This window comes from Emydura macquarii, unplaced genomic scaffold, assembly GCF_026122565.2.
Source record: "Emydura macquarii macquarii isolate MOO-44397 ecotype Brisbane River unplaced genomic scaffold, CSIRO-AGI_Emac_v2 contig_691, whole genome shotgun sequence".
Classification (NCBI taxonomy): domain Eukaryota; kingdom Metazoa; phylum Chordata; order Testudines; family Chelidae; genus Emydura; species Emydura macquarii.
Window position 1 is genome coordinate 11,400,511 of NW_027130828.1, and position 22,559 is coordinate 11,423,069.

At 46.6% G+C, this 22,559-nt stretch overlaps 1 protein-coding gene across 2 annotated transcripts in view; it reads left to right on the plus strand.

The window, feature by feature from the left end:
* Positions 1-22,559, plus strand: part of CRAT (carnitine O-acetyltransferase) — a 33,655-nt gene continuing 11,096 nt past the window's right edge. Inside the window, exons 1-14 of one of the 2 annotated variants that reach the window (XR_010918601.1) lie at positions 1-171; positions 4,876-5,139; positions 5,754-5,872; positions 8,222-8,275; positions 10,341-10,506; positions 11,303-11,477; positions 12,058-12,236; positions 13,289-13,389; positions 13,987-14,106; positions 14,694-14,816; positions 15,380-15,515; positions 17,386-17,448; positions 17,951-18,088; positions 18,759-19,397. Coding sequence is in view for 1 of the 2 variants with exons in the window: in XM_067542010.1 (XP_067398111.1) it covers positions 145-171; positions 4,876-5,139; positions 5,754-5,872; positions 8,222-8,275; positions 10,341-10,506; positions 11,303-11,477; positions 12,058-12,236; positions 13,289-13,389; positions 13,987-14,106; positions 14,694-14,816; positions 15,380-15,515; positions 17,386-17,448; positions 17,951-18,088; positions 18,759-18,974 (1,881 nt within the window). In the remaining variant the exon portion in view is untranslated. Of the gene's footprint in view, positions 172-4,875; positions 5,140-5,753; positions 5,873-8,221; positions 8,276-10,340; positions 10,507-11,302; positions 11,478-12,057; positions 12,237-13,288; positions 13,390-13,986; positions 14,107-14,693; positions 14,817-15,379; positions 15,516-17,385; positions 17,449-17,950; positions 18,089-18,758; positions 21,988-22,559 lie in introns of those variants that run through there. The other variant, XM_067542010.1, reaches the window with a different exon arrangement.

Sequence of the window (22,559 nt, forward strand, 5' to 3'; positions counted from 1 at the left end):
GTGTGGGCTTGTTACGCTGTAGCTGGGTTGCTGCTGCTGAAGTTACACTGTGGCTGACTGTCCCTGGGTCTTGCAAGCTCAAGGCCGAGGCTGGTGACTTTGCAGGACTTTGCTCAGGGCAGTGACTGGTGCACACACAGGGCTATGCTGGCCTTCATAGCAAGGAGCATGGTAAGTAAGAGCCTGATCTCTGCTTTCCGGGCTGGTTTAATGTTTATAGCAAAGAGACGAGGGGCAGGGGATGCTTTCCCTGCTTTGAACAACCTTGGGAGAGTCACAGTGTCTGTGGCCTTATCCAGAAGTGTCTGATGTGGTCTTGTGAGGATGAGAAGAGGGGCTTCTAGAGTCCCTGAGAAACTTGCAGAAACTCGGAAGTTTTTTTGCTTAGGGAGAGTTGAGGAGGGTGATGAGATAAATGTCCTGCACTGACTTTATTTGGGGGAGGGAGAAGATCCGGCTTGTACCAATGCAGCTGTAGTCTGATTCTTCTTGCATGATGCAAAAACGTTTTGCAAGAAAGATAATTAAAAAGCAGATGTGGGGAGAATGGCTGCTAGATATAACTCTCGGCTAAAGGAGAGGGATTTCTTCTAAACGTATAGTAAATCAACGAAAGGGGGTAGGATGCCAGGATCATTCTTCGGTTTTGACCCAGTCAGAGAAAGGCTGGGAGTATTGTTCCGCTTAAGGATTTTGATTTTTTTCTTTTGTAACTTTGTCGTCCCCCCCGCCCTTGTGTCTGTTGCCAACGCAATATCCTCTGAGTCTTCCCTGGGCTGGGAGCAACCTTTGTCAGTTTGCAGAACTTGATTATGTGCCATATGTCAATTCAAGCATCTGCCAAGAGTTGGTTACTGATTGATTCATCCTTGCACATGGGCTCTGCCCCTCTCGGTTTGCTTAGGAACTGATAGCAGCGCTGATAATATATCTGCCAGGTTTTATTTATTTAATTTTAAGTTGATTAAGAAAACATTCACACCCAGATCAGGATTTTTCCAGGAGGAATATGTCAGTGTAATGTTCTGTCCCATCATGGACTTGAACTGGCCTCTTTCCTTTCAATTTGGAATCTTGAACTCAGGGCTATGGTGGGTGCATCATTCAGCCAAAGTTTGCTGCTTAAAGTGCTCCAAGTGCGATGCTGGGGAGCGGTACAGCAAACTGACTTCTATTCATGAGGCTGCTGAAAATGCCAGTGCAAAGGACTACATGGATTTGTTTGGGTTATAGCTTCTGCCAGCAGGGTTCTCCGCGGCTTTCCCTGATCTGTGTAGATGTATATTTTCCCTCAGTTACAACTGTATCATCATACCAGTATTTACTAAACCATGTGAAAGATCCTGGTCATGATCTCTGAAGTGGCAATGACACAATTTCAATACCAGATGAAGGGGAACCGTTGCTGAAAATCCTTCTCAGTTTCAGTTTGATTTCCTAATGTAGCCAAGGCTCTAGGGCAGTGGGTAACTGGAATAAATCTCTTTCCACACCAATAAAGGGAAAGTTCTATTAGAACCCTGCTGCCAGGATCACTGTTGAACCATGGATGAAGCTATGGTTTGAGCCATAGCTGACAGAGCTCAGGAGAATGGAGAGTTGTGGATTTTTATTGTCCATTGAAAGAATCCACTTTTCTCCCCATCACAGCTGTGCTGCCTCTCTCAGGACTCATGAGTTCTGTGATTTTGAATTTTTCTTTAAAAATATCCATATGTCTGACACTCTGCATGTGGCTGGGTGGAAGTGATGGTAACAAGGGAGTCAGACGTTGCTTAGACCCTTCCTTGTGACTTCAAACCCACAAGCATTGGTAAGTGAAATCCTGAATAGGACATGACAGGCCAATCAACATGGCAAAGAGTACTCTGTTCAGGGACTCTGATTAACACAGGTTGGTTTGGCTTGTGGGGATGGACCCAAATTAATACACCCTCCCACCTTAAAGTAAACCAATTAACATGTAACAGGGCTATGTCATGAGCCTGGCCTTGGGGGAGAAGTAACTGTTCTGTAGCATAGCTAGAACAAGGTTCAGCACAGAACACACATGAGACAGAGCCATAGGATGGTCCGTGAATGCCCAGTGGAAATGCATGGTGTGTCACCTGGTGTGCATGGATTGTCTCCCTTCCTCATGTGAAAAGGAGAGTCAGCTGTCTTCTGACTGCTCCTCTGTTTCAGATTTGTTCACTGGGATCCCAGTACATGCTTGGTAGTTACTGGCACTAAAATGATCAAGTAAGGGCTGGTTGGGGTAATATCCAGATGTGATGCTCAGATTTTGTGTATGTGATATTTCCATTATTTATTTTCTTTTTGCCTTTTCACTGAGATCAATCCATGACTTTTTTTCCTTTTAATAAAAACCCCAAAGAAACAAAATAGCTCTCTCCTGGTGTTTCGTATTGGAATATTGTTGCATAACTGTCTGGCTGCATGTTGGGCTGTTTGTTTATTAATTGCATTTAGTTAAAGACATGCTGTTAAGGCTGGAAGGGGCAGATAGCCATCTTATTATTTTTCCTTATGTCTGCAATGTGAGTTGTTTTCTAATTAAAAACAAAGTTGTCAACAGCCCAGAACTCATGATGTCCAACCCTACATTAGCGTGCATGTGACTCTGGGGACCGGTTACAGGAGACAGCCTTTTGTCTATAGGCTGTTGGTTCAATCCCAGCCCATGGGCTGAACTCATTCCCATCTGATGGTTGCTTGGTCTGTGTGGTAGGTGGTTCTTTGTCTAGCTCCTGGAGGACAAGTGTTCCTGATGTGAACGGTATCATTGCAGTTGGCCACCAGAGTTGGCAGTCTGTACAGAGAGTGAAAAGCCTGAATAGGCCATGGTGATTGAATTCCCCTCTCATCAGTGCAAATGGTCCCTCCTGATCAGCTTGTTGGAGGAAGCTCACACGACTGCCTGCTACCCACAGCCTGGCCATAGATGACCTGTGCATAGATGGGGCTCTTCTCTCTCCAGAACTGCCACTTGGGCCCCCTTCCCAAGCCCTGAAATAAACAGCAAAACAATCCAGTTGCAGGGGAATGGGGTTAGGAGGCGATTTCAAGCTCCCGCTGTCACCGAGGGGTAGGGGAAAGATTGGAAAAGTATCTTGTCAGCACATGGGAGGTGGTTTGCTGCCCCTCCAACCCAACTGCTCACACTACAATGTCTGGTCTTGTGTTTTCTCAACAGAATAGCGCAGCGACAGAATAGGTTGCTAAGTCTGTGACTCCCTGCATATACGATAGAACAGGGTAAGATTAGAGAGGAAGCCTGAGGCAGAGGGAGTGAGAGAGTTTTACAGTGTTTTCCTCAGTTCAGCGATGGAAAGGAAGCAGCAGCAGTCAGAGAAGGTACAGTATGGTATATTATCATCAGGCTATGCAGGTTAACTCCTTCCTTCCTCTTCAACCCTGCGCTCTTTCTTCCAGCTTTGGTGATTAGTTTTTTCTTTTAACCTTCCCAGAGATCTTGATCTGGATCCTGCAAGGAACCAAGCACTTTGTTTGAGGGGCTGAGCACCATGCAGGATTGGGCCCTTTCTGCTTCTCTGCACTTGACCATGGGGAAAACCCTCCACTGACTGCTTCATAGCCCAGAGGACACATTCTAGCTGGTCTCGTTTCCCTCCAATCCATAGTCAAAAGTCTCAAGCAGGGACTTTTGAACCACCTGGAGGGAAAGAAACAGGAGGGAAAGTAGGGGAAGAGGGCATGTAAAGCAGAATGTAAAGCCTCCTGGTGTCTCAAATGGAACCTTGTTAAATTCCAGCCCAAACAAGAGGATGTTCTCTTGTTTTGGGGAAGGGCTGGCGAGTGCACTCCTCCTGGTCAAAGGCGGGGATTGCTCTGTGCTGTTCTTTGCTCTCTTCATGTTCTTTTTCTCTGCCCAAAGAAACAATCACAGCACATACTCCCTGTGGAAGCTTTTATTGCCAAAACTGCCCTAACCTCTGCTCAGTGAGCCTCTCTGATTCACCCCAATTTCCCGTTCCTTTAAAAATGAATCCCTATGTTTTCTTTCTCTCTCTCTCTCTCACACACACACACCCCTTCCCTCCCTCATGCTCCTCCCCCCTCCGCACTCAAGCCTCCACTGTGCAGCTTCCAGTCTCCCACTGAGTAGGGCTGAATGGGAATCATTTTTGGAGCTCTCTCTGCTGACATGGTCCACTGTGGTTGTTGGTGACCTGAGAGACTCGCTGATCCCATAGCCCCACGCCTCCTGTCACCGAGACGTCCAGCTCCATGGTTGGGCTTCCAGTTTTTATTCTTGATTTTGCGCAGTCATTTCCCTGGTGGGGGGTGTTAACCCTGCTCCACTTCCAACTTGGCTTAATTCCTCCTGCAGTTTCAGTCAGGATTCCTCTTCATTTCTAAACTGTTTCTAAACAGAAACTTCATTTCTAAGCACCCTAAACTGTTGTGTAGCATTGCCAGCTGCTGTGTCCTGCCCCAGAGATGGCTGCATTTAATTAGTGTGTGAAGCTGTCCCTATGTATATTCAGTACCTACCGTATAGTTGTAGGGGATACTCTGAGACTTATTCCCGTTAATGTCTGCAAGGTGCTAGGAGATCCTCAAAGGGAAGGTACTAGAGAAGGGCAAATGTATTATTATCCCAGTGGCATTTCTTTTAGAATCGACATCCCTGTGGGGGGCTGTGTCTCTTTGCTGTTGTTCTGGATGTCTTGTGATCAGCTCCCTCTGGTAATCTGTCGATGTATGTCTGGTGTTTGTGCTTTGAGCTCTCTGCTCTTGATGTTGAGGCTTTCATGTGTCGTGAGAGACGGGGGATTTAATGTGTCTGAGTTGCTGATCCCCCTTGCACTCTGAGGAAGTTTATCTGGATGTGTGCTCTGTGGTTTGCAGGCAAAGCCATATGGCTTGCTGAAGCCGGTGGCCGTGGGGAAGCTCACAGGCAGATACTTAGCCCACCAGGAGGGACTGCCACGTCTGCCAGTGCCGCCCCTTCAGCAGACCCTGGATCACTACCTGCTGGCTCTGCAACCTATCATCAGCGAGGAGGAATGGAACCACACCAAGGGGCTGGTGGATGAGTTCCGGAAACCAGGCGGCGTTGGGGAAAGGCTACAGAAGGGTCTGCAGAGGAGAGCCAGGAAAACTGAGAACTGGGTATGTGGGTGCTACTTTTGGAGTCCTGGTCAGTGGAGGAGAGATGGAGGCAGGATTTGAGCCAAGTCCCCATGGCTTTCAAATGCCATAAAGGCCATTGCTATCCAGGTTTCCAAGCCAGTGATTCCCAGCCACTGGCACCTGTGACTGGCAATCAAGGCTTCCCCCATTACAACATAATGATGAGCCTCTGTGCTAAGACCTCGTGTGCCACTCATTGCTGCCCATCTCTCAGCTGTGTGCACAGAGCCACCCAAGCACCATGGTGATCTGAGGCACACACAGCTGAATGGGAAGTCATGGGCCCTGACTGGTACAGCAGAAGTCTTAGTCCCTTAAAACGATAGTTGCCCCAAAAGGTTGGGAAAGCCCACTGCTCCAGCCTCTTCCTCCCACCCCATCTCACAAGCCCCCTGCTCTATCTAGCCTGCAAAATGGCCAAAAAATCATCCCATGACTCAGATCCCACAATCTTCTCCACTCGTGGGACATGGTGTGTTCCAGGATCTTCCCACCATTTTGTGGGACATGGACCAAACAAGCTTGCAAAGTAGGCATCCGGCTCTCTGCAGCGCGGAGACCCCATTCTTGCATGATTCCTGTTTCTGTCCCAGCTTTCTGACTGGTGGCTGAAGACGGCTTACCTTGAATACCGCCTGCCAGTCGTGGTTCACTCCAGCCCTGGCGTGGTTTTACCTAAACAGGATTTTCTGGATCAGCAAGGCCAGCTCAGGTAAAGACCTTTCTGGCTTTTCTTCCCCAAAGTTTCAGATGTTGGTAGTTGGGCCCTTGGGGAGTTGGTTTGGGTTGGTGGGAGGCGGAGAGTACTAGCAAGTCTCACCCAGTCGAGATGACTGCTAGCCATGGGGAGACTCAAGCTATACCAGTTGCAGCCTCTCCCATCAGGAAGCACTGTACAGAATGAGAGAAGAGTGAGGGAGGCTTATAGCTTCTCTGAATGAAGCTTCTCCCAGCAGGATTCCCCCAGAAGGGAAAGATGGTCCAGTGGTTAGAGTATGAGGCTGGGGCTTAGATGAGCTAGATTAAACTCCCTGCTGTGCCACAAACTTCCTTTGTGACCGGGCAAAATATTTGGTCTCTGTGCCTCAATTCCCCATCTGTCAAATGGGGATAATTGTACTTCACGGGGCTGGTGTGAGGTGCTCAGATACTACGGTAATGGGAACCACACGGAGTACCTAAGATAGTTTAGGAGACTCTAAATTTGCCTTTCGATTCTGCAGGCTTGGGGGAAGAATCATGCTACTGCAGGAATTAGGTTATTCAGCTAATGCTGTCTTTGTCTGCAGATTCATTCACTGGGTGCATTTGCAGAGGGCTTCCCACTATTCTGTCATTAATTACACAGGTCAAATCCACAGCTGCTCTCTGTCTCCAGTGCCTTTCTTCCCCTTTCTCAAGCCTTGTATGCTGTTGACTACTAGCAGGTCCTGTGTTTCCCTTCTGCTAATTAGTGTTGCAGATGCTGTGTTTTGAAGCCATCCCACACACACGGAATTGATTCTCTCACTCTCTTTAGAGCTTGTCCCTGATTTTATTCCCTCTTCAGAGTGGGATCTCTCTAGTTTTTAGCAGTTTGTTTTCATGTATGTGAAAATTTGTCCTAGATTTGGGCTAGGCTCTGAGGAGTCTAGGCTTTGTGGATGCAAAACTGTAGCATTGACCTTTATACAGTGTTACCTTTTCCACATTTACCCATCACCACCTGCTCCTGTCATCAGGCTGGGTTAAAAATATCAGCCAACCAGAGAGGTGAGAGAGAGAAATAAGAGTGAAAAGAATCCTTCTTCCCAGTCTGGTGCAAGGTCTTGTATACTCTCTTGACTAGATCTCATGCAGCTCAGTGAGGGGGGAGGATGTCTTCAAGAGACAGAATAGGGGCTAAAAATCCTTCCTCATAGCATTAACTCTGGAATTTATTAAAACTCAACAATTAATTAGTGTTGCCAACTCTCCTGATATTTGCTATTTTACTTAAAGCCCCAGGTGATGGAATCAAAAAAGTGCATGAGAATCTCAGCTTTAATGTTAAGACTAAAACAAGTATCAGGCCCTCATGGTTGCAGAGGAAAGCTTGAAAATAGCTCAGAAACTAGAAGGCAAATAAAAAGAACCCAACTTCCTTTTATCTCATGATTTTTGAGGGGACCTGACTTATAATTTTTGAGTGCTTGGGCTTTGCTGTCCCATAGTTTAAAAACACAACAAAACAACCAACTTGCTCTAGTGCCTTTTACTTTCTCTGTTCCTCTCTGCTTTGAAAATGAAAGGCTAGCTGGCTTTACTTTTGGTTCTAGTCAGTTTCACTTTCTCAGAGGCTGACAATGCAAAAGATGGCAAAGTTTGTTTTCAGGCACTACAAGGGAATATACAGTTGGGTTTTTTCGAGGGGGAGGAAGGTCATTTTTAAAAACTCTCTCCCCACTGGATGTTTTGTGGAAATGTTTCTTTCGGTTTCCAGTATTTAAAAATTCAGATGTAGAGCCGCTCCAAGATGATGTGGTGGTTAAATATGCCTGTGCCCCTTCTATGCTAGTGTTCTCATCTTTGTTACCACCTTTGGAGCTCGGCTGCTAGTGCAAGTTGTGCAATAACAGGAGACTTTAGTGTGATGCCTGGAAAGCACTTCCCTGCTCTGTTCCCCTCATACACCCCATCTGTCTTGTCTATTTAAACTCTTCAGGGCAGGGTCCTTCTTTTATTATGTGTGTGGCCAGTGCCCAGCAGAAGGGAGCCCCAAATCTTGGTTGGAGCCTCCAGGTGCTACTGCCACCCAAATACTAATAAATACTAAAAAAAAAAAACCAAACAAAAAAACCCAAACAAGCCCGTGAACAAAAAAGCTGCTTCATTATTGCTGCCCAACTAACTCAGTACATAGCCACAGTTGGCCAGGGCTCCAGATATGAGGAATTTGCTCTGCTCCGCTACCCCTGAGCCCCGTATTCTCTCAGCAGAGAGGATGGAAGCCAAACCACCATTATATCCAGGGGGTCAGGATTTCAGAAGTCCCAAATGTTCCAATTTGTATCTCTCTGGTAATTCTGTTTGGCTTTTCCAGGTTTGCTGCCAAGTTGATCGAGGGTGTCCTGGATTTCAAGACCATGATTGACAAGTGAGTTAGATGCAGTGGTGTTGTAGCTGTGTTGGCCCTAATATATGAGAGTGACAAGGTGGGTGAGGAAATATCTTTCATTGGACCAACTTCTTTCTGTTGGTGAGAGAGAAGCTTTCAAGCTTACAGAGAGCTCTTCTTCAGTTAGAGGCATTTCTGACCCATGGATGATTCCTTCCCTGCTACCTTTCCTCTGGCTTTAATGAAGCAGTGCCAGGTTCAAAAGTTTATTTCTCTCAAAGGGAAACTGTCAGGATAAAAATCTGTATATCTAAAGAATTACGCTTCTAATCAGAGTTACTGACAATAGCCAGGGTCACTGCCTCTGACAGGACTGTAGGAAAGCAAATTGACTTTTCCCTTTTTATACTCTTTATTTACTTCTGCCTCTTACTCCACCTGGACAGGGAAATGAGCCTGGTCTGTTCTGCTTCTTGGGTCTCATGTAATTGTATTTAGGGTTGCAAAGCTGCAGGTGCCACAAAAACTTTTCCCTTCACATCTTGTTTTGAGAGGCTCTTCTGCGTGTACTTGCAGAGAATTTAGCCTGATTGAAGCCCTGTACACTCACATCCTTAATTTAGCCACAGAACAGGTCCAGCTCAGGCAGCAAGAACACACAACTTTCCAGTGCGTTTCAGCTCCCAACCTGCAAGGGCATTCTCTAGGGGGGGAGAGGAGTTCAGTCCCCATGCCTCATTCAGTCCTTGCGTGGCCTGTAAATTGAGGCTGCCAACAAAGACCGTGTCTGAACTAGGATTGAAGGTGTGATTAGCAAATTAGCTAACACATTTGAGAAGCCTAGTGTAGACCAGGACCTTTAACACATGCTAACTGGTCAATTTAAAGCCTGGATGGGAGCCCAGACTTTAACTCAACCAGTTTAGCATGTGTTGAAGTGTATCTTGCGCATGTATCTTATCTACACTGGACTTTTCAAGTGTGTCAGCTAACACCTGCTGACATCACGCCTGTAAATCTTAGTCTACAGGAAACCAAAGGGCTGCACCAATACCCATTGTGATAGAGAGGGTTAGGACTTGGACACTTTTCCATTAGGAACTGAACTGGCTGATAGGTCTCTGAGGGTATGTCTACACTAGGATAAAAAACCTGCAGCTGGCCTGGGTCAGCTGACTTGGGCTTATGGGCTTCAGGCTCTGGGGCTGAAAATATGCTGTGTAAACATTCAGGCTTGGGCTGGCGCCCGAGCTCTGGGTCCCTGCAAGGGTGGAGGGTTCCAGGACTCAGGCTTCAGTCCAAGCCCAAATGTCCACACAGCAATTTTTAGCCCGGTGAGCCCAAGTCAGGTGACCATGGCCGTGCGGTGGGTCCTTTACTCCTTCCTGTCCAGACGTACGCAAAATGTAATTGTAAACAAGGAATCATCAAATGGATGTGTTTCTAGTACGGTTCCACAGGGATCGGTTCTTGGCCCTATGCTATTTAACATTTTTATCCATCACCTGAGAGAAAAAACATAAAATCATCCCTGGAGGAGTGGTAAAAACAAAGAGGACAGACTAGATAATCACAATGGTCCCTTCTTGCCTTGGGAGTCTGTGAACTGAGACCCATCCCACAAAGAATCAGAGGGCGACAACTAATGGTCACTCCAGACATAGGCCTGGATTTGAACCTGTGACGTGTATCCCAATGCTAATCCCCGGGAAACAGTGGGTCTCAATTGCGTGCATCTCTTCCAGTGTAACAGGCCTCAACTCCGTTTGAGCTGAGGTTGCAAGGTACGATGGGCTGCAGCGTGGGCCCACGGGCCCACTTCTTTCCGTGCTACCAGATGTGGGGAAAAGGACTTTGACCTCATATAAAACAAAGCCAGCAAGTGTCCATGCTGTATAGCCTCTGCTAGGAGAGTTGGTGGGAATGAGCAGCCCCCAGTGGAGGAGACTTCTAATATCTTTTAGTGTCTCAATGGAGCAGACATCAGTGGGGCTGGCCCTGGGGAAGAGAGCATGCCAGGTGTGGATCCCTGGAAGGCAAGCATTCGGATTGCTGTTTTCTTCCCTCTCCCACCCTGTTCCCTCTCTTCCGTGTACGTTTCCAGTGAGTCCCTGCCAGTGGAATACCTGGGTGGGAAACCCCTTTGCATGAACCAGTACTACCAGATCCTGTCATCCTGTCGCATCCCGGGACCAAAACACGACTCCATTGTGAACTACTCCAAAGGAAAAAAGCCACCCAGTCACATCACTGTGGTTCACAACTTCCAGGTACAGCGTCTCCTCGGCTTAGTGGGGGTCTTAGGAAGGCTGGGTTATTCTTTTGGATTGAAGCGCCCCCTTTGGCTGGCTTTGCCAAGGAAGAGAAATGAGCAAACCGGCTCTGAGTAAGAGGTTCACCTCATCAGGGAATCAGTCCCGCTCCCCCTGAAGTCAGTAGTAGCTTTACCATTGACCGGGAGCAGGACTGGGCCTAATGGCTTGGACTGCAGCATGTGTGAGCAGAAGGCTGGGCTGTGTGTGAGTGCTCCATTTCCACATTTCTTGCCCTCCTAGCTCCAATCCCTGAAAGTCCAGTCTCCTGCTCTAGGTTTGAAGTGAGAAATTGCTGATTAGAAGGAGTGGGGGATAATGGACCCAAGAGTCCTGGGCAAGTCTCAGAAAGGGTAGAACCTGAAGGTGTTAGACGAAAACACTCTTGTTCTGTCTGTCTTCATTATCTGACCCTCATTATTGCAGTATCAGAGCACCTGCAATCTTTAACGTGTGTGTCCTTGCAACACCTCTGTGAGGTAGGGAGGTGCTATTTCCCCATTTTACAGATGGGGAACTGAGGCACTAGGAGGTTAAGTCACTTGCCCCAGGTCATATTGGAAGTCTGTGGCATAGCAGGGCATTGAACCTGGATCTCCCAGCCTTTGCCCTAACCACTGAGCCATCCTTCCTCTCCACCTACCCATCATCAGCCCCTTGGCTGAGCCATCAGCATTGCTCTTGTCTCCTGGACGAGGCTGCTGTCAGCCTGTGACACTGGCTGATAAGTCCTTTGTCTCTCCTTCCTTCCCAGTTCTTTGAGTTGGATGTTTACAGCAGCGATGGGAGCCCCCTCACCACCGATCAGATCTTTATCCAACTGGAGAAGATCTGGAACACCTCCCTCCAAACAAACAAGGAGCCAATTGGGATCCTCACCACCAACCACCGAAACAGCTGGGCCAAGGCCTACAACAATCTCATCAAAGGTCTGTCTTGCCTCACCCAGGCGGGTCACCATGGTGCAAACTTCTGCCCTCCATGCAGTGCTGTGTCCCTGGGCTTCCCTTCCTTTAAAAGCCCTCTGAAAGCAGAAGCTGCCCAGATAACTGGGCTTTCTAACACTCTGAGTATAGGAGAGCTGTATTTCTCCAGCTGGTTAAGTCCAGCTTAGACGCATGGCAAAGCATTATTATTTCTGTTTACACATCCTGTCCTCTTAAGTGTTCAAGGTCTGGTCAAGAACAGAGCTGAAATTCTGGAGTATTTCACCCCCAAAATGGATGAAATCTAATAACCGAGCTTAAAAAAAAATTTTTTTTAAATCAGTGGGCGGATGAGTGAGAAGCATCATCCTTATGAGGCTCACAGCCTCCACTCTGTAATAGCCATGCAGCCCTTGGCTTCAACACTTGAATACCATTGCAATATGGCCAAGAGAAGCTTCATTACAAAGAGGAAGACAGGCACCAAGTGCCATCAACTGGCTCTCCTGAATTTTATCCTCCCTCCAATTAAATGCAGTTTTTCAACCCATTTCCATTGTCTTCTGCTTTTCCCCCTTCTCAGACAAGACCAACAAGGAGTCTGTGCGTGCAATTGAGAAGAGCATTTTCACCGTCTGCCTGGATTCACCCATTCCTCGGGTGTCTGACGACATCTACAAGAGCCGGGTGGCAGCTCAGATGCTGCACGGTGGAGGCAGTCGCTGGAACAGTGGGAACCGATGGTTTGACAAAACTCTTCAGGTGAGTGCTGCTGCTTTTGAGAAACTAGAGGCAGCGAACCTGGGAGAGACAAACTTCCTGAAATTGGAAGGTCTGGTAGAACACCGCATCATTCAGTCGGAGACTTTCACAGATCAAAAGGAACTGGAGAAGTGAGAAGAGCAAGGGGTTATGCCAATAGTATAAGGCCCTTCGGGCTTGGTGCAGCTCCTCTGCAGTGTTTGGGATTGTCTCCCACAATCAAACAAGTTCTCTCTCCTGCAAGTCCACTGAACCCTTGTTGTTTCTTATGTCCCAGGCAGCACTCACTCAATCCAGCCAAGCTATTTTGTATTGCTCGTAAATTAACTGACTGCCTGAAGTGTACAATGACTTGTCTGTTTAGATGCTGCCCAAGCCTAACAAGTTCTGTATCTTGTATTTCCCCATGGGATTGTTGCTTTCCCTGGTTGTCTCGGCCAGAAGCTAACCTGCTTCTTGCAGGCATCTGCTACTGTCCCACATCATCTCTTTGATCTCCTCTCCCTTCAGTTGTGTAATGGTACCGTTCAAGGGCCACATCCTCCATTAGGAGGCTATCTCCTAGCCTTTCAGGGGGATAGAGTCCATGCTCTGACAGGACTCTTTATAAGCCTACTAACATTTTGGGTTATTCGGCTTCTGCTTGGCCCTGCTTATTTACAGGGCAACGCCTAGTTCTTCTAACTTTACGATTAACCAAAATAAGTCTGCCCGGAACTGGTGGGTGATGTTACTGTTGTGTTATGTGAGCCTCCGAGGAAATTTGAGGCTGTACCATACTGCAGGGTACACTGGCCTCTGATGCATCTTCTGTCAGTGGGACTATCTTCCATCTGCCTTATTGAATATAATGACAATACTAAATCCTTCTGGTCTTGGCTATGGAGTTTCTTTCTTCTGGATGCTGGCCTTGCATGTTACCACTCCTGCACACGCTAAAGGGGCTGAGGTCTTCCCTAGCACATAGCAATGAGATGCCGAGATGCCTTTTGGGCTGGTGATTACACTGTCGAGGAGGCCTCTTTTTGTGCCTTTTTCCATTTCCCTTTCAGTTTATCATTGCGGAGGACGGCTCCTGTGGCCTGGTGTATGAACATGCTCCCTCGGAGGGCCCGCCCATTGTTGCCCTTCTGGATCACATTGTGGAGTACACGTGAGCCTTACTTACTTGTCTCGGGGTCAGACACAGATCTCAGATCATCCATCCACAGTAAAGATCTCCTTCCCCAGCTCACTCTCCCAGGCAGCTGCTTTGGAGGCACTTTATCAGTGTCTCAAGTTAGATACTGCAGCTCTTGTGGCAGTGAGCAGGGGATTAACCACCTGCTCAGAATGGAAAACTTTGCTGCTGTTTTAACTCTCGGGAGAAGCCACTGCTTAGGTTTAGTATGGCTCTCGGGCGGCAGAAGGTTTGCTCCTGAGAGAATGCATACAGCGTTTTTAAAGGGTTCGAATGGCATTAGACTGGTGATCTCTTAGTGAAGGAACCACTATGAACCAAACTTCTGCATTTGTTCTCCTAGTTTTTCCACCAGAGGCAGACTTGGAGGGAGCAGCTGTCAATCCAGTAAGGCTGAAATTTGTGATTGTGTCACACACTGCAAAGCCCACAGACCCAAAATGTCACAATCAGGGATTTACACCATGTTCACTACAGTGAGATCTGAGAGTCTCTAGTGGGCACCAGAATCCCATAGGGGCAGGAGACAGAGGTCTGGCTAAATGGTTTCAGTGCTGTTTCTCTGTGCAGGAAGAAACCAAAGCTGGTGAGATCACCCATGATTCCTCTGCCAATGCCCAAAAAGCTGCGGTTTAACATCACCCCAGAAATCAAGAATGACATTGAGAAAGCAAAGCAGAACCTCAACATGTGAGTAAAGCAGGAAGTGGGTGGGAGAGCTTGGTGAGCGAGCGAAAGAATAATCCATGTGCCACTTTGGAGAGCTGCGTGGCAACGTCATTGCTCTGACTAAGTCTGCCCCCATGGTGCTCCGTGCCCCATTTGGGAAGCCTGCCCAGTGTTTTGTTGGGCATAAACTATATTGTATGTGGCTGGAAAGTGCACTGCTGAGCCTCCTTCTGACAGGTGACTGCTGTGCTGAAAGGGGACATATTGCTTATTTATCCCAATCTACTTATAAAGAGGGTTGTCTCTGATCAGGACTTTGATCTGCTGTACTGGATCAAACCAGTGGGTCAACTAGTTTGGGATCCTGTCTCTACTAGTGGGCAAATCCCTTGCATCTAACCAGTTGTACAGTTCTTCACATGGTGTGTCAAGTTACTGAGGTTGAGCTCATTATGAAAAGGTCCGGTGGGGCAGATCGCTTTGTCTTTGTGCAGATAGGATCTGAGCGGATTTAGATCTCTGGGCTTATGAAAGCCCTCGGGTCTGTGCCTTTGCTGTGTAATAACAAGAAGCATCCACAAGAATTTCTCTTCTCCCTCTCTCTGCAGAATGGTGCAAGATCTGGACATCAAGGTGATGGTCTTTCATCACTTTGGGAAAAACTTTCCAAAGTCAGAGAAGATAAGTCCAGATGCCTTTATTCAGATGGCCCTGCAGCTGGCTTATTATAGGTAAGGGGCAGAGGGCAGGCAAGGTAGCTTTCCAGCCCCCATATCTCCCTTCTGAAGATCCTCAGGGAATTCTTACCCTGCTCCATAAAACTGCTGACTAAGGATCAAATAGCTGGGCTTGGAGTAAGAACCCCAAACACCACTAGGCTGCAGAGTGGTGAGTTGTTGCAATAGCACAATCTTCTGCTGTGCCTTCATGTGGCAGGGTTAGAGGTCAATGCCTGGTCGATCTAGAGCTATGTGCAGACATCCCAAATCCTTCCCTTTCCGCATGCACAAAGAAGTGGGCAAGATTTGCCCCTCCAAGAGGAATGCATGAACTACCAATAGAGGAGGGACAGAGACAGTTAAGATGCAGCTTGGTCCTAGTAATTCCCATTTCTTCTGATCTTTCTCGTCCTTCCTGTATAGATGTTATTCTTCCCTCGGGAGGTGGAGAGGGTGCAAGTGAGAAATATAGCAGATGTGTCTGCATATTTCGGACCAGACATTCATCTGCACGTAGCCCCTTCTTGTCAAGGACAATTCTGCCCCTATGGCTGTTTCTCCTCCCCATCTTTCAGGATGTATGACCAGGTCTGTGCTACGTATGAGAGTGCCTCACTGAGGATGTTCCGCCTAGGCCGGACAGACACCATCCGCTCTGCCTCCGTGAACTCTCTGAAGTTTGTGCAGGCAATGGACAACCCTAGCAAGCAGGTAAGAGTTCCAACAGATGGAGTGAAATAACTTCACCTCAAAGAAAAAGGAGAATTGCTTCTCAACTAACCCTAGAAATGTGGCATCTGTATCAACTGGTCTCAGCCACCAAAAACTGCATCTGATCTGAAGTTGTTTTAAGATAGTGTGTGTCTTTCAGTACTGTGGCATGGTGAGTGTAGCCATCCCCTTGTTGGTAGGGGGCAGGACATAGTTGGCCTGCGCTTAAGTCTCCCTCACCAGCCCTAGCTGGAGTCAATAGGGTTTGGCCCTTTAGCCCCAGGGCGGTGAGGCCTAGGGACCGGAGTCAATAGTAGTCTTAACCACAGGGTGGTGAGGCCTAGCGGCCAGACAGGTAGGCCACCACCTATGGGTGTGTAGCGGCCGGGGTAGGAGGACCTGGGCCCTCTTTACTCCCCACCAGGTCCCACCCCAGGGCCCTGGCAATGGCAGAGGGTTCAGCCACTGGGTCAGCAGAGATCCAGCTGAAACACGCTGACAACTCACAGAGTAATGGCTAACTCTCCCCTCCCTCCCCCTTCCTACCCTGACTCCTGAAAGCTGTGGCCTGGGCATTGTTGGGGTCTCTGGATCCCTCAGTGAAGGTAGCACCCAGTGACTCCAGACTCCATCAGACATCTGTAGGTGCTGGGGTGATCAACAGAGTCTTGGAATTTCCTGGCCTGAAGCCTCCACTACAGATCCTGCCTCCTCTGCATCCAGCTCCATCTGAGCTGAGCTGCTCCCTTTTATGCTAGTGCACTTGGAGCATGCCCAGTAGATGTGAGGGGGGCATGGCTTCCTCAGCCCACAATGTGGGGTTAACCCTCTCCAGTCCAGTGTGGGGTGAGTATACCCCAACACAAGTACATGATTACAAACCTTGGGTCTCATTCAGATTCCCTTTTACATCTGTGTAAATAACTCTGTGAGTAACTTTGACTGTGGGTGTTTGTAACCCTACATAAAATGTGACCAGTCTTAATGTCTAACCAGCCAGACCCTTAAGTACTAGATTATTGGAGTTGAGTTCTCTATGTGTCATTCAAAAGGTCATTTCCTCGTTTTGGTTTTGAACTTTGTCACATGATACTGACGATCTCTCTCTGGATAATATACAGGCAAACAAATTACTATTTTGGGGGGTAGATTTGCTAGAACATGTTTAAATTAATGGGGATGAACTTAGTTAGCAGAACACATTAACTTCTAACATTTTAAATTAACTATGGCAGTTCTTTTGGGTGGGGAGTTGTACAAATAAAGAAACAAGCTCCAGACCCTCTAGTATAGAGTTTGGGGTGTCCCAGACATGGAGATACAGAGACACTATTGGTTCCAAGCACGTCCGGACATCAAGAGAGGACTTGTGATTCTGAATGTTCAGGACTCATTTCAGTCCCTCCAGGAAAAAGAAAGGGACTCTGGTTCTCTCTTAGATGACAAAGAATAGAGGATAGGACCTAGCAAATGATAAGTCAGTTTGCTCAGATGGCGTTCTGAGTCAGAATTCAGCCATTTGCTGTAAAACTCCTGTAATGATCCCCTTGCAAAGACTTGCGTCTTGCTTTTGGTTTATGAATTGCCCTTCTTGTCATCTAAATTTTCCCACTGACATCTCTACTTCCAACAGTTCTAGGGTAAAGGGCCAGTACTGGTAGTTCCTATGGAATCACTTAAGAATAGAGGCTCATGAACTGGAAGGGAAAAGAAATAATTCAGCCACAAAGATGATCTAAGTTAACAATAACTTGAAGCAGACACCTGAAGGGGCAGAATCACCAACCTGCAGGCAGTTGCATCACCTACTGAAATCGCATCACCCCTGGGGCAACAAATTTTTAACATTAATTGCTTGTATTCTCTTCAGAATCAGGAGAAGGTGGAACTGCTGAGGAGAGCTACGCAGGCACACAGAGCCTACACAGATATGGTGAGTGTCCCATACATCTCCAAGTCTGGGACTGTGCAGAGGTGAGCCAAGTGGCTGCTGGAAGAAAAGTCCTCACAACTTATGGTGCTAGGTATATAAGCCTGCTTGTTAATATTGTCCCTGGGATTGATCCTGACCAATTAGTGCTTTGGAGAACTGATTAGTGTCCCTGGTGACTGGGGGCAAAGGAGGAAGAAAACCAAGTCTGTAGCTATGCTCTGAAGAATTTCTGTTCTCCCCATCACCAGGGTCTATAGGTGCCAGGGCTGCACAAGGAGCTGTAAAATGACAGAGATCCCATCCTGAGAAGTTATAGGGCTTGCTCAGTTCCATCTGTCTGCTTTAATTTTGTTTCTCTTTTCTTGCAACAAATCAAATGTTGCGCTTAACGGCCAGATACAGTTTGTTTTTCTTTCTACTTTAAATTTAAGAGGATTTTAAAAATCTGGTTTCAGACGGAAGATGGTGCTGATGTTTATTTCCCAGACTCTCTTCCTTTCAGGCAATCAAGGGGGATGCAATAGACCGTCACCTGCTAGGCCTGAGGCTTCAAGCCATTGAGGATCTAGTGAGCATGCCGGAACTGTTCATGGATACAGCCTATGCCGTTGCCATGCACTTCAACCTCTCAACCAGTCAGGTAAGAAGTGGCTGACCAACGTGAGTGCTGCAGTCATTCTTTCTCCCTTTCTTTTCTACATGCCTCCATCACCCCCCTTCTTTAGGAACTGCTCCACATAGGTCCCCTAGGAGCTGTTATTTTGACTTTATTGTCCGCTTCCAGACCCACAACACGCTGAGCTGGACCTTTAAAGAGGTTGTGCGGTTAGGCTGAAGACTGTGACCTTACAATTGCTAGAGCCATTCTAACAGATTATCATTGCCACTCCAGGCTGGACAGTGCATTACTGGCAGATACCAAGTGCCTGTGGCAATGAGGGGGCCCTGCCTGCACCCTGTAACAGCAGCAGGCTGTTTTGCATGAGGCTCACTGTCCTTAAGAGTCTACTTCAGTGGGTAACTGCTCCTCTGTAAGTCTTTTCAGAGGGCAGTATGAAGCACTAGCATAGTGCTAGGGAATAGCAGAAACTATTGGTTATTCATTCATTTATAAAGCATCCACAGCCTGTACTAGCTGAACAGATGGATCTGAATTACCATGTCCCTATCCTGGAGCACTTACCTAGGGTGCTAGTTGAGAGCAGTCCATTTGTTTTACCCTCCCCCACAGTTCCTGTGATCAGTTGCCTCTGAGTTGTTTGGTTTTAGTTGGGTACAGAGGTGTTTAACCAGGTTGTCTCCCACCCTAGGTCCCAGCAAAAACAGATTGTGTGATGTGTTTTGGTCCAGTGGTTCCAGATGGCTACGGAGTCTGCTACAACCCAATGGATGACCACATCAACTTTGCAATGTCAGCATACAACAGCTGTGCTGAAACCAATGCAGCCCGCCTGGCACATTACCTGGAGAAGGCGCTACTGGACATGCGTCTCCTGCTCCAATCCACTCCCAAATCAAAACTGTAAGAAATGAACCTGCTTCAAAGCCCCTGAGCTTTAGGAGCTGTCTCTTGTGCATAGGAAGCTCCCGGCTCTCCAAAAACTGGGCAACAGGAGATGTGCTCCATTAGGAATCTAGAAGAGCACACAGCACTCATCTCTCTGCAGAGAAGTTGAGTGGCAATCTCCAGCTATCAGACTACAAGGTGAGAGGAAGCACTGCCTTATTCCAGGCTAGAACTGACAGAGATCCTCTCCCACAATGTGCACCTTTCTTCCCTTGAAGGGATACTGGAGCAACGTCTTTTTACTGAATTTACTGTGGAAAGAACATAGAAAGTACATTCTTCACCCTTCATCCACTAGGGGGAGTGTTCTCCTGGATGCCATTATATGGCTGAGAAGATCTGAGACCACCTGGATCTTTTTGCTGGCTCAGGCTGTTGAGGGGTAGGGAGTATCTCTTTTTGTCCATGCTATGCCTTCCGAGGTGGTGTCATCAGTGCCATTGAACTTTGGGGGGGAGGGATAAATGCTGTAAGTCAGAGGAAATCCAGTCCTCTTAGGATGCACTGTGCTGCTTTTCTAGAAAAGTTTCTTAACATAACCTTGCGAGGGGACTGGTCTTTGTGTGCTTTTCACAGCTAGGAATATTCCTTTCCCCTTCCTTCTAACACCTCCGTCTTCCCTTTCCTGCACTTTTTCCACTAACAGTGACACATCATTGCTACAATTAGACTCATTTCCCTAACTGTGCCCCTTTTGTTTGTTTTAAGCATAAAGTGATGGATTGCTGACGGGTCTCCATCTCAGAGCTTCAGCTTCTTCAAGTTGAGCCTCTTTGGCTTTCTTGTGTTGCTTCTATTAAACTGATGCATTTCAATAGATTTTTTTAAAAATTGTGCAGGCACTGCTGGCCTGGACTTTATGCACTAAAATATTTTGTAGTGGGAAGGGAGGATCTAGACCCTGATGTTTGCAGAACCTGTTCTCTTCATTCTGCCCCTTCTCTTTCAAATGGAAAATATAATCAGAACCATGTTGACCTTTGTTACTTGCAAATGGAAAGATCATGCACTTTTTCTATGCTGCATTCATTTTAGCCTAAGGAGATGCTGCATAAGTAACTTAATGAGTCCTCCTAATCAAGTTTCCAAAAATGCCTCCAGGTTCCAGCTTGCATAGGTGATGTCTGTTGGAGTTGAATGAAAAAAGGCTGCAGAATGACACTTCTCCCCTACCATAGATTTTCTACTCCTGCCAAGGTTGTGGCTCCTCTAAAATAAGGGAGGTAGTGAAGAAAGGACAGGAGTGTACTCTAGGATGTACAGACTGTCTGTTCATTGCCCCCAACAACCACCTTTTCCATAGGAATGTGACAGTGCTTCTTCTGCAGAACCTGAAGGTGGTTCTTGCCTTAATACTGCTTATGCGCATGGCGATTTAATGTCCCTCTTTCATGGAATATAGTCACAGCTGCTTCTGGGTTAGTTTGATTGAACCTTTAGAAAGGAAGGAATTATATATTTTTAAACGTGCAATTTAAAAAATATTGAGCGTGACACACTAAGAAAGGAATATAAAGCCACCAATCTCTGAATGTGAATAGCCTTTCAAAGGGCAGTACGTGACACCGTAGACACACTGCCATTATAGCAGAGAGTGCAGTGTTTGCCCCCACCTCAGCTACTCCTGCAGCGGGGATAATAGTAATTGTCAGCCCAAACATATGGGTGTTGAACTGGCATACTGCACAAGAAATAGCTTGAGTTTGGGGTGTTTTATCACATGAACACTTGTTCATATCACAAAGCCAACATAGCAGTAGGGTCATCACTGCTCTTCTGGTTTTGGGCCTCAAGAACATTCACAATCAAGATGCCTTGGTAGACGTATGTGACCAATTTGCACTGCATCTGTTCATCCTGCTACTATTGAAAACAGCTTTTTTATGAACACTTAGTCACCCCATCTCACTTTTTAATAGATGCAAACCTGCTCTCAGTTGCTTTTTTAAATTCAAATTCATCCCCCAACTAAATCTTGAGGGGAAAGTTTTTCTGAAACTCACCTGCACAGCTAATGATTGTACAAATCTCTACTCTCATACTTGGATTTTTTTGTTTGGAAAATAAATAAATAAATAAATGGAATGAGATGGTTAGAAAGCAATGGGAGCATGTAACACAAAGCTCAGAGAACAAACACACCTGCTCTAGCTAGCTGATTTTTCCACAATGAACAAGACTGAAAGTTACAAGAGGACATCCGAAATCTTAAACTGTATTAATATTTATTATATGTAATGAGTACTTACATAACCATTGGAGAGACTGCACCCTTCTGAGATGAATTGCAATGGGTAAGGTCTTGCTGGGATTAAAACACACCCTACTTTTATGGAGGCTTTGATTCTGCAAGAGATTCCTTTAGCCAGTGCCAAAGTAAGCTTTTTTTCCCCTCCCTGTATGAAATGAATCAATATAGTGCCTGGTGATTCTGATGTTCCCCTACTGAGGATGTGCCATGAGGCCAAAGACCAAGTGCCTTCAACCACGGTACTGTTACATACTGGCACGTCTTATAACAAGGCTAATTTCAGAAACTAAGAATTCTCTCCCCTTTTAATAAGGCAGAAGTAATTGCTTAAAGGCAAGTGCACTCTGCTATTAATGGAAAATACACAGGATGGGTCTGATTTTGACCTTAGTCAGATATAAAGCTGGAGATCCCATTGGCTTCAGAGGGTTTCTCCATCTGTGGAGCTGAGGTCCTTATGGGCCGTGCATAGGGAAACACACACAAGATTCTTCTCTATCCTGTGCATTCTCTCTTTAGGGTGTAGGGGGGCAGAAATCAGGATTAACAGGGGAACTACTTTATTACATTACAACTGTTTACAGGGTTCTCTCTTTTAACAGTGTTATTTTTTTCTCTTGCTGTTTCCAATTTCAAGCTGTGGTGATGTCTGTCTGACTCATCACTTCTTGACTTATTTTTCAGCGAACAGTTATTTTGAGTGCTGGCTTGGTTTGTTTTTTTACCCTTTAATGGCTGGCCACTTGCCCAAGAGGTGTCCGTGGTCCTAAAGACTATGTTAAAGGTCTGAAGACACTACTGATTTACTGAATAATTAGGGAAATATGCAGATTTATAATGTACAACTAATCTCTTGGCTCGGAGATGTGGTTGATGGCACAGCCAGCGACTGTTTGCATGCTCTGCCTGTTAATTGCATTAAATGTTTGGGGTTTCTTTGATAATGTAATCAGTGTCCTGAAAGGATTGGTGGTGGTGTTCCAACATAAATAATAAATGTATAAATGTTGCCAAGAGGGTTGATTCTATGCAGAAATTGCTAGAGGTGTAAGCTTGACGGTTGGCTTTAGAGAAAGATGTTCATCATGGGTCAGAGAACAATGGATCACACAGCAATTTATCATTGTTTTAATATCTCCATCCCAGCCCATGGTAAGGGGGCATAGCAAGGGAGAGTTCTTAGTGCAATATCTTCCTTCCTTGCTCCTTTTCAGTCCAAATAAATAAAGGCAGGAGGCTCCCTACCTCTCTAAAACTAGTTGTCAGCTTCTAGCTGAAGTTTCTCTTCTCACC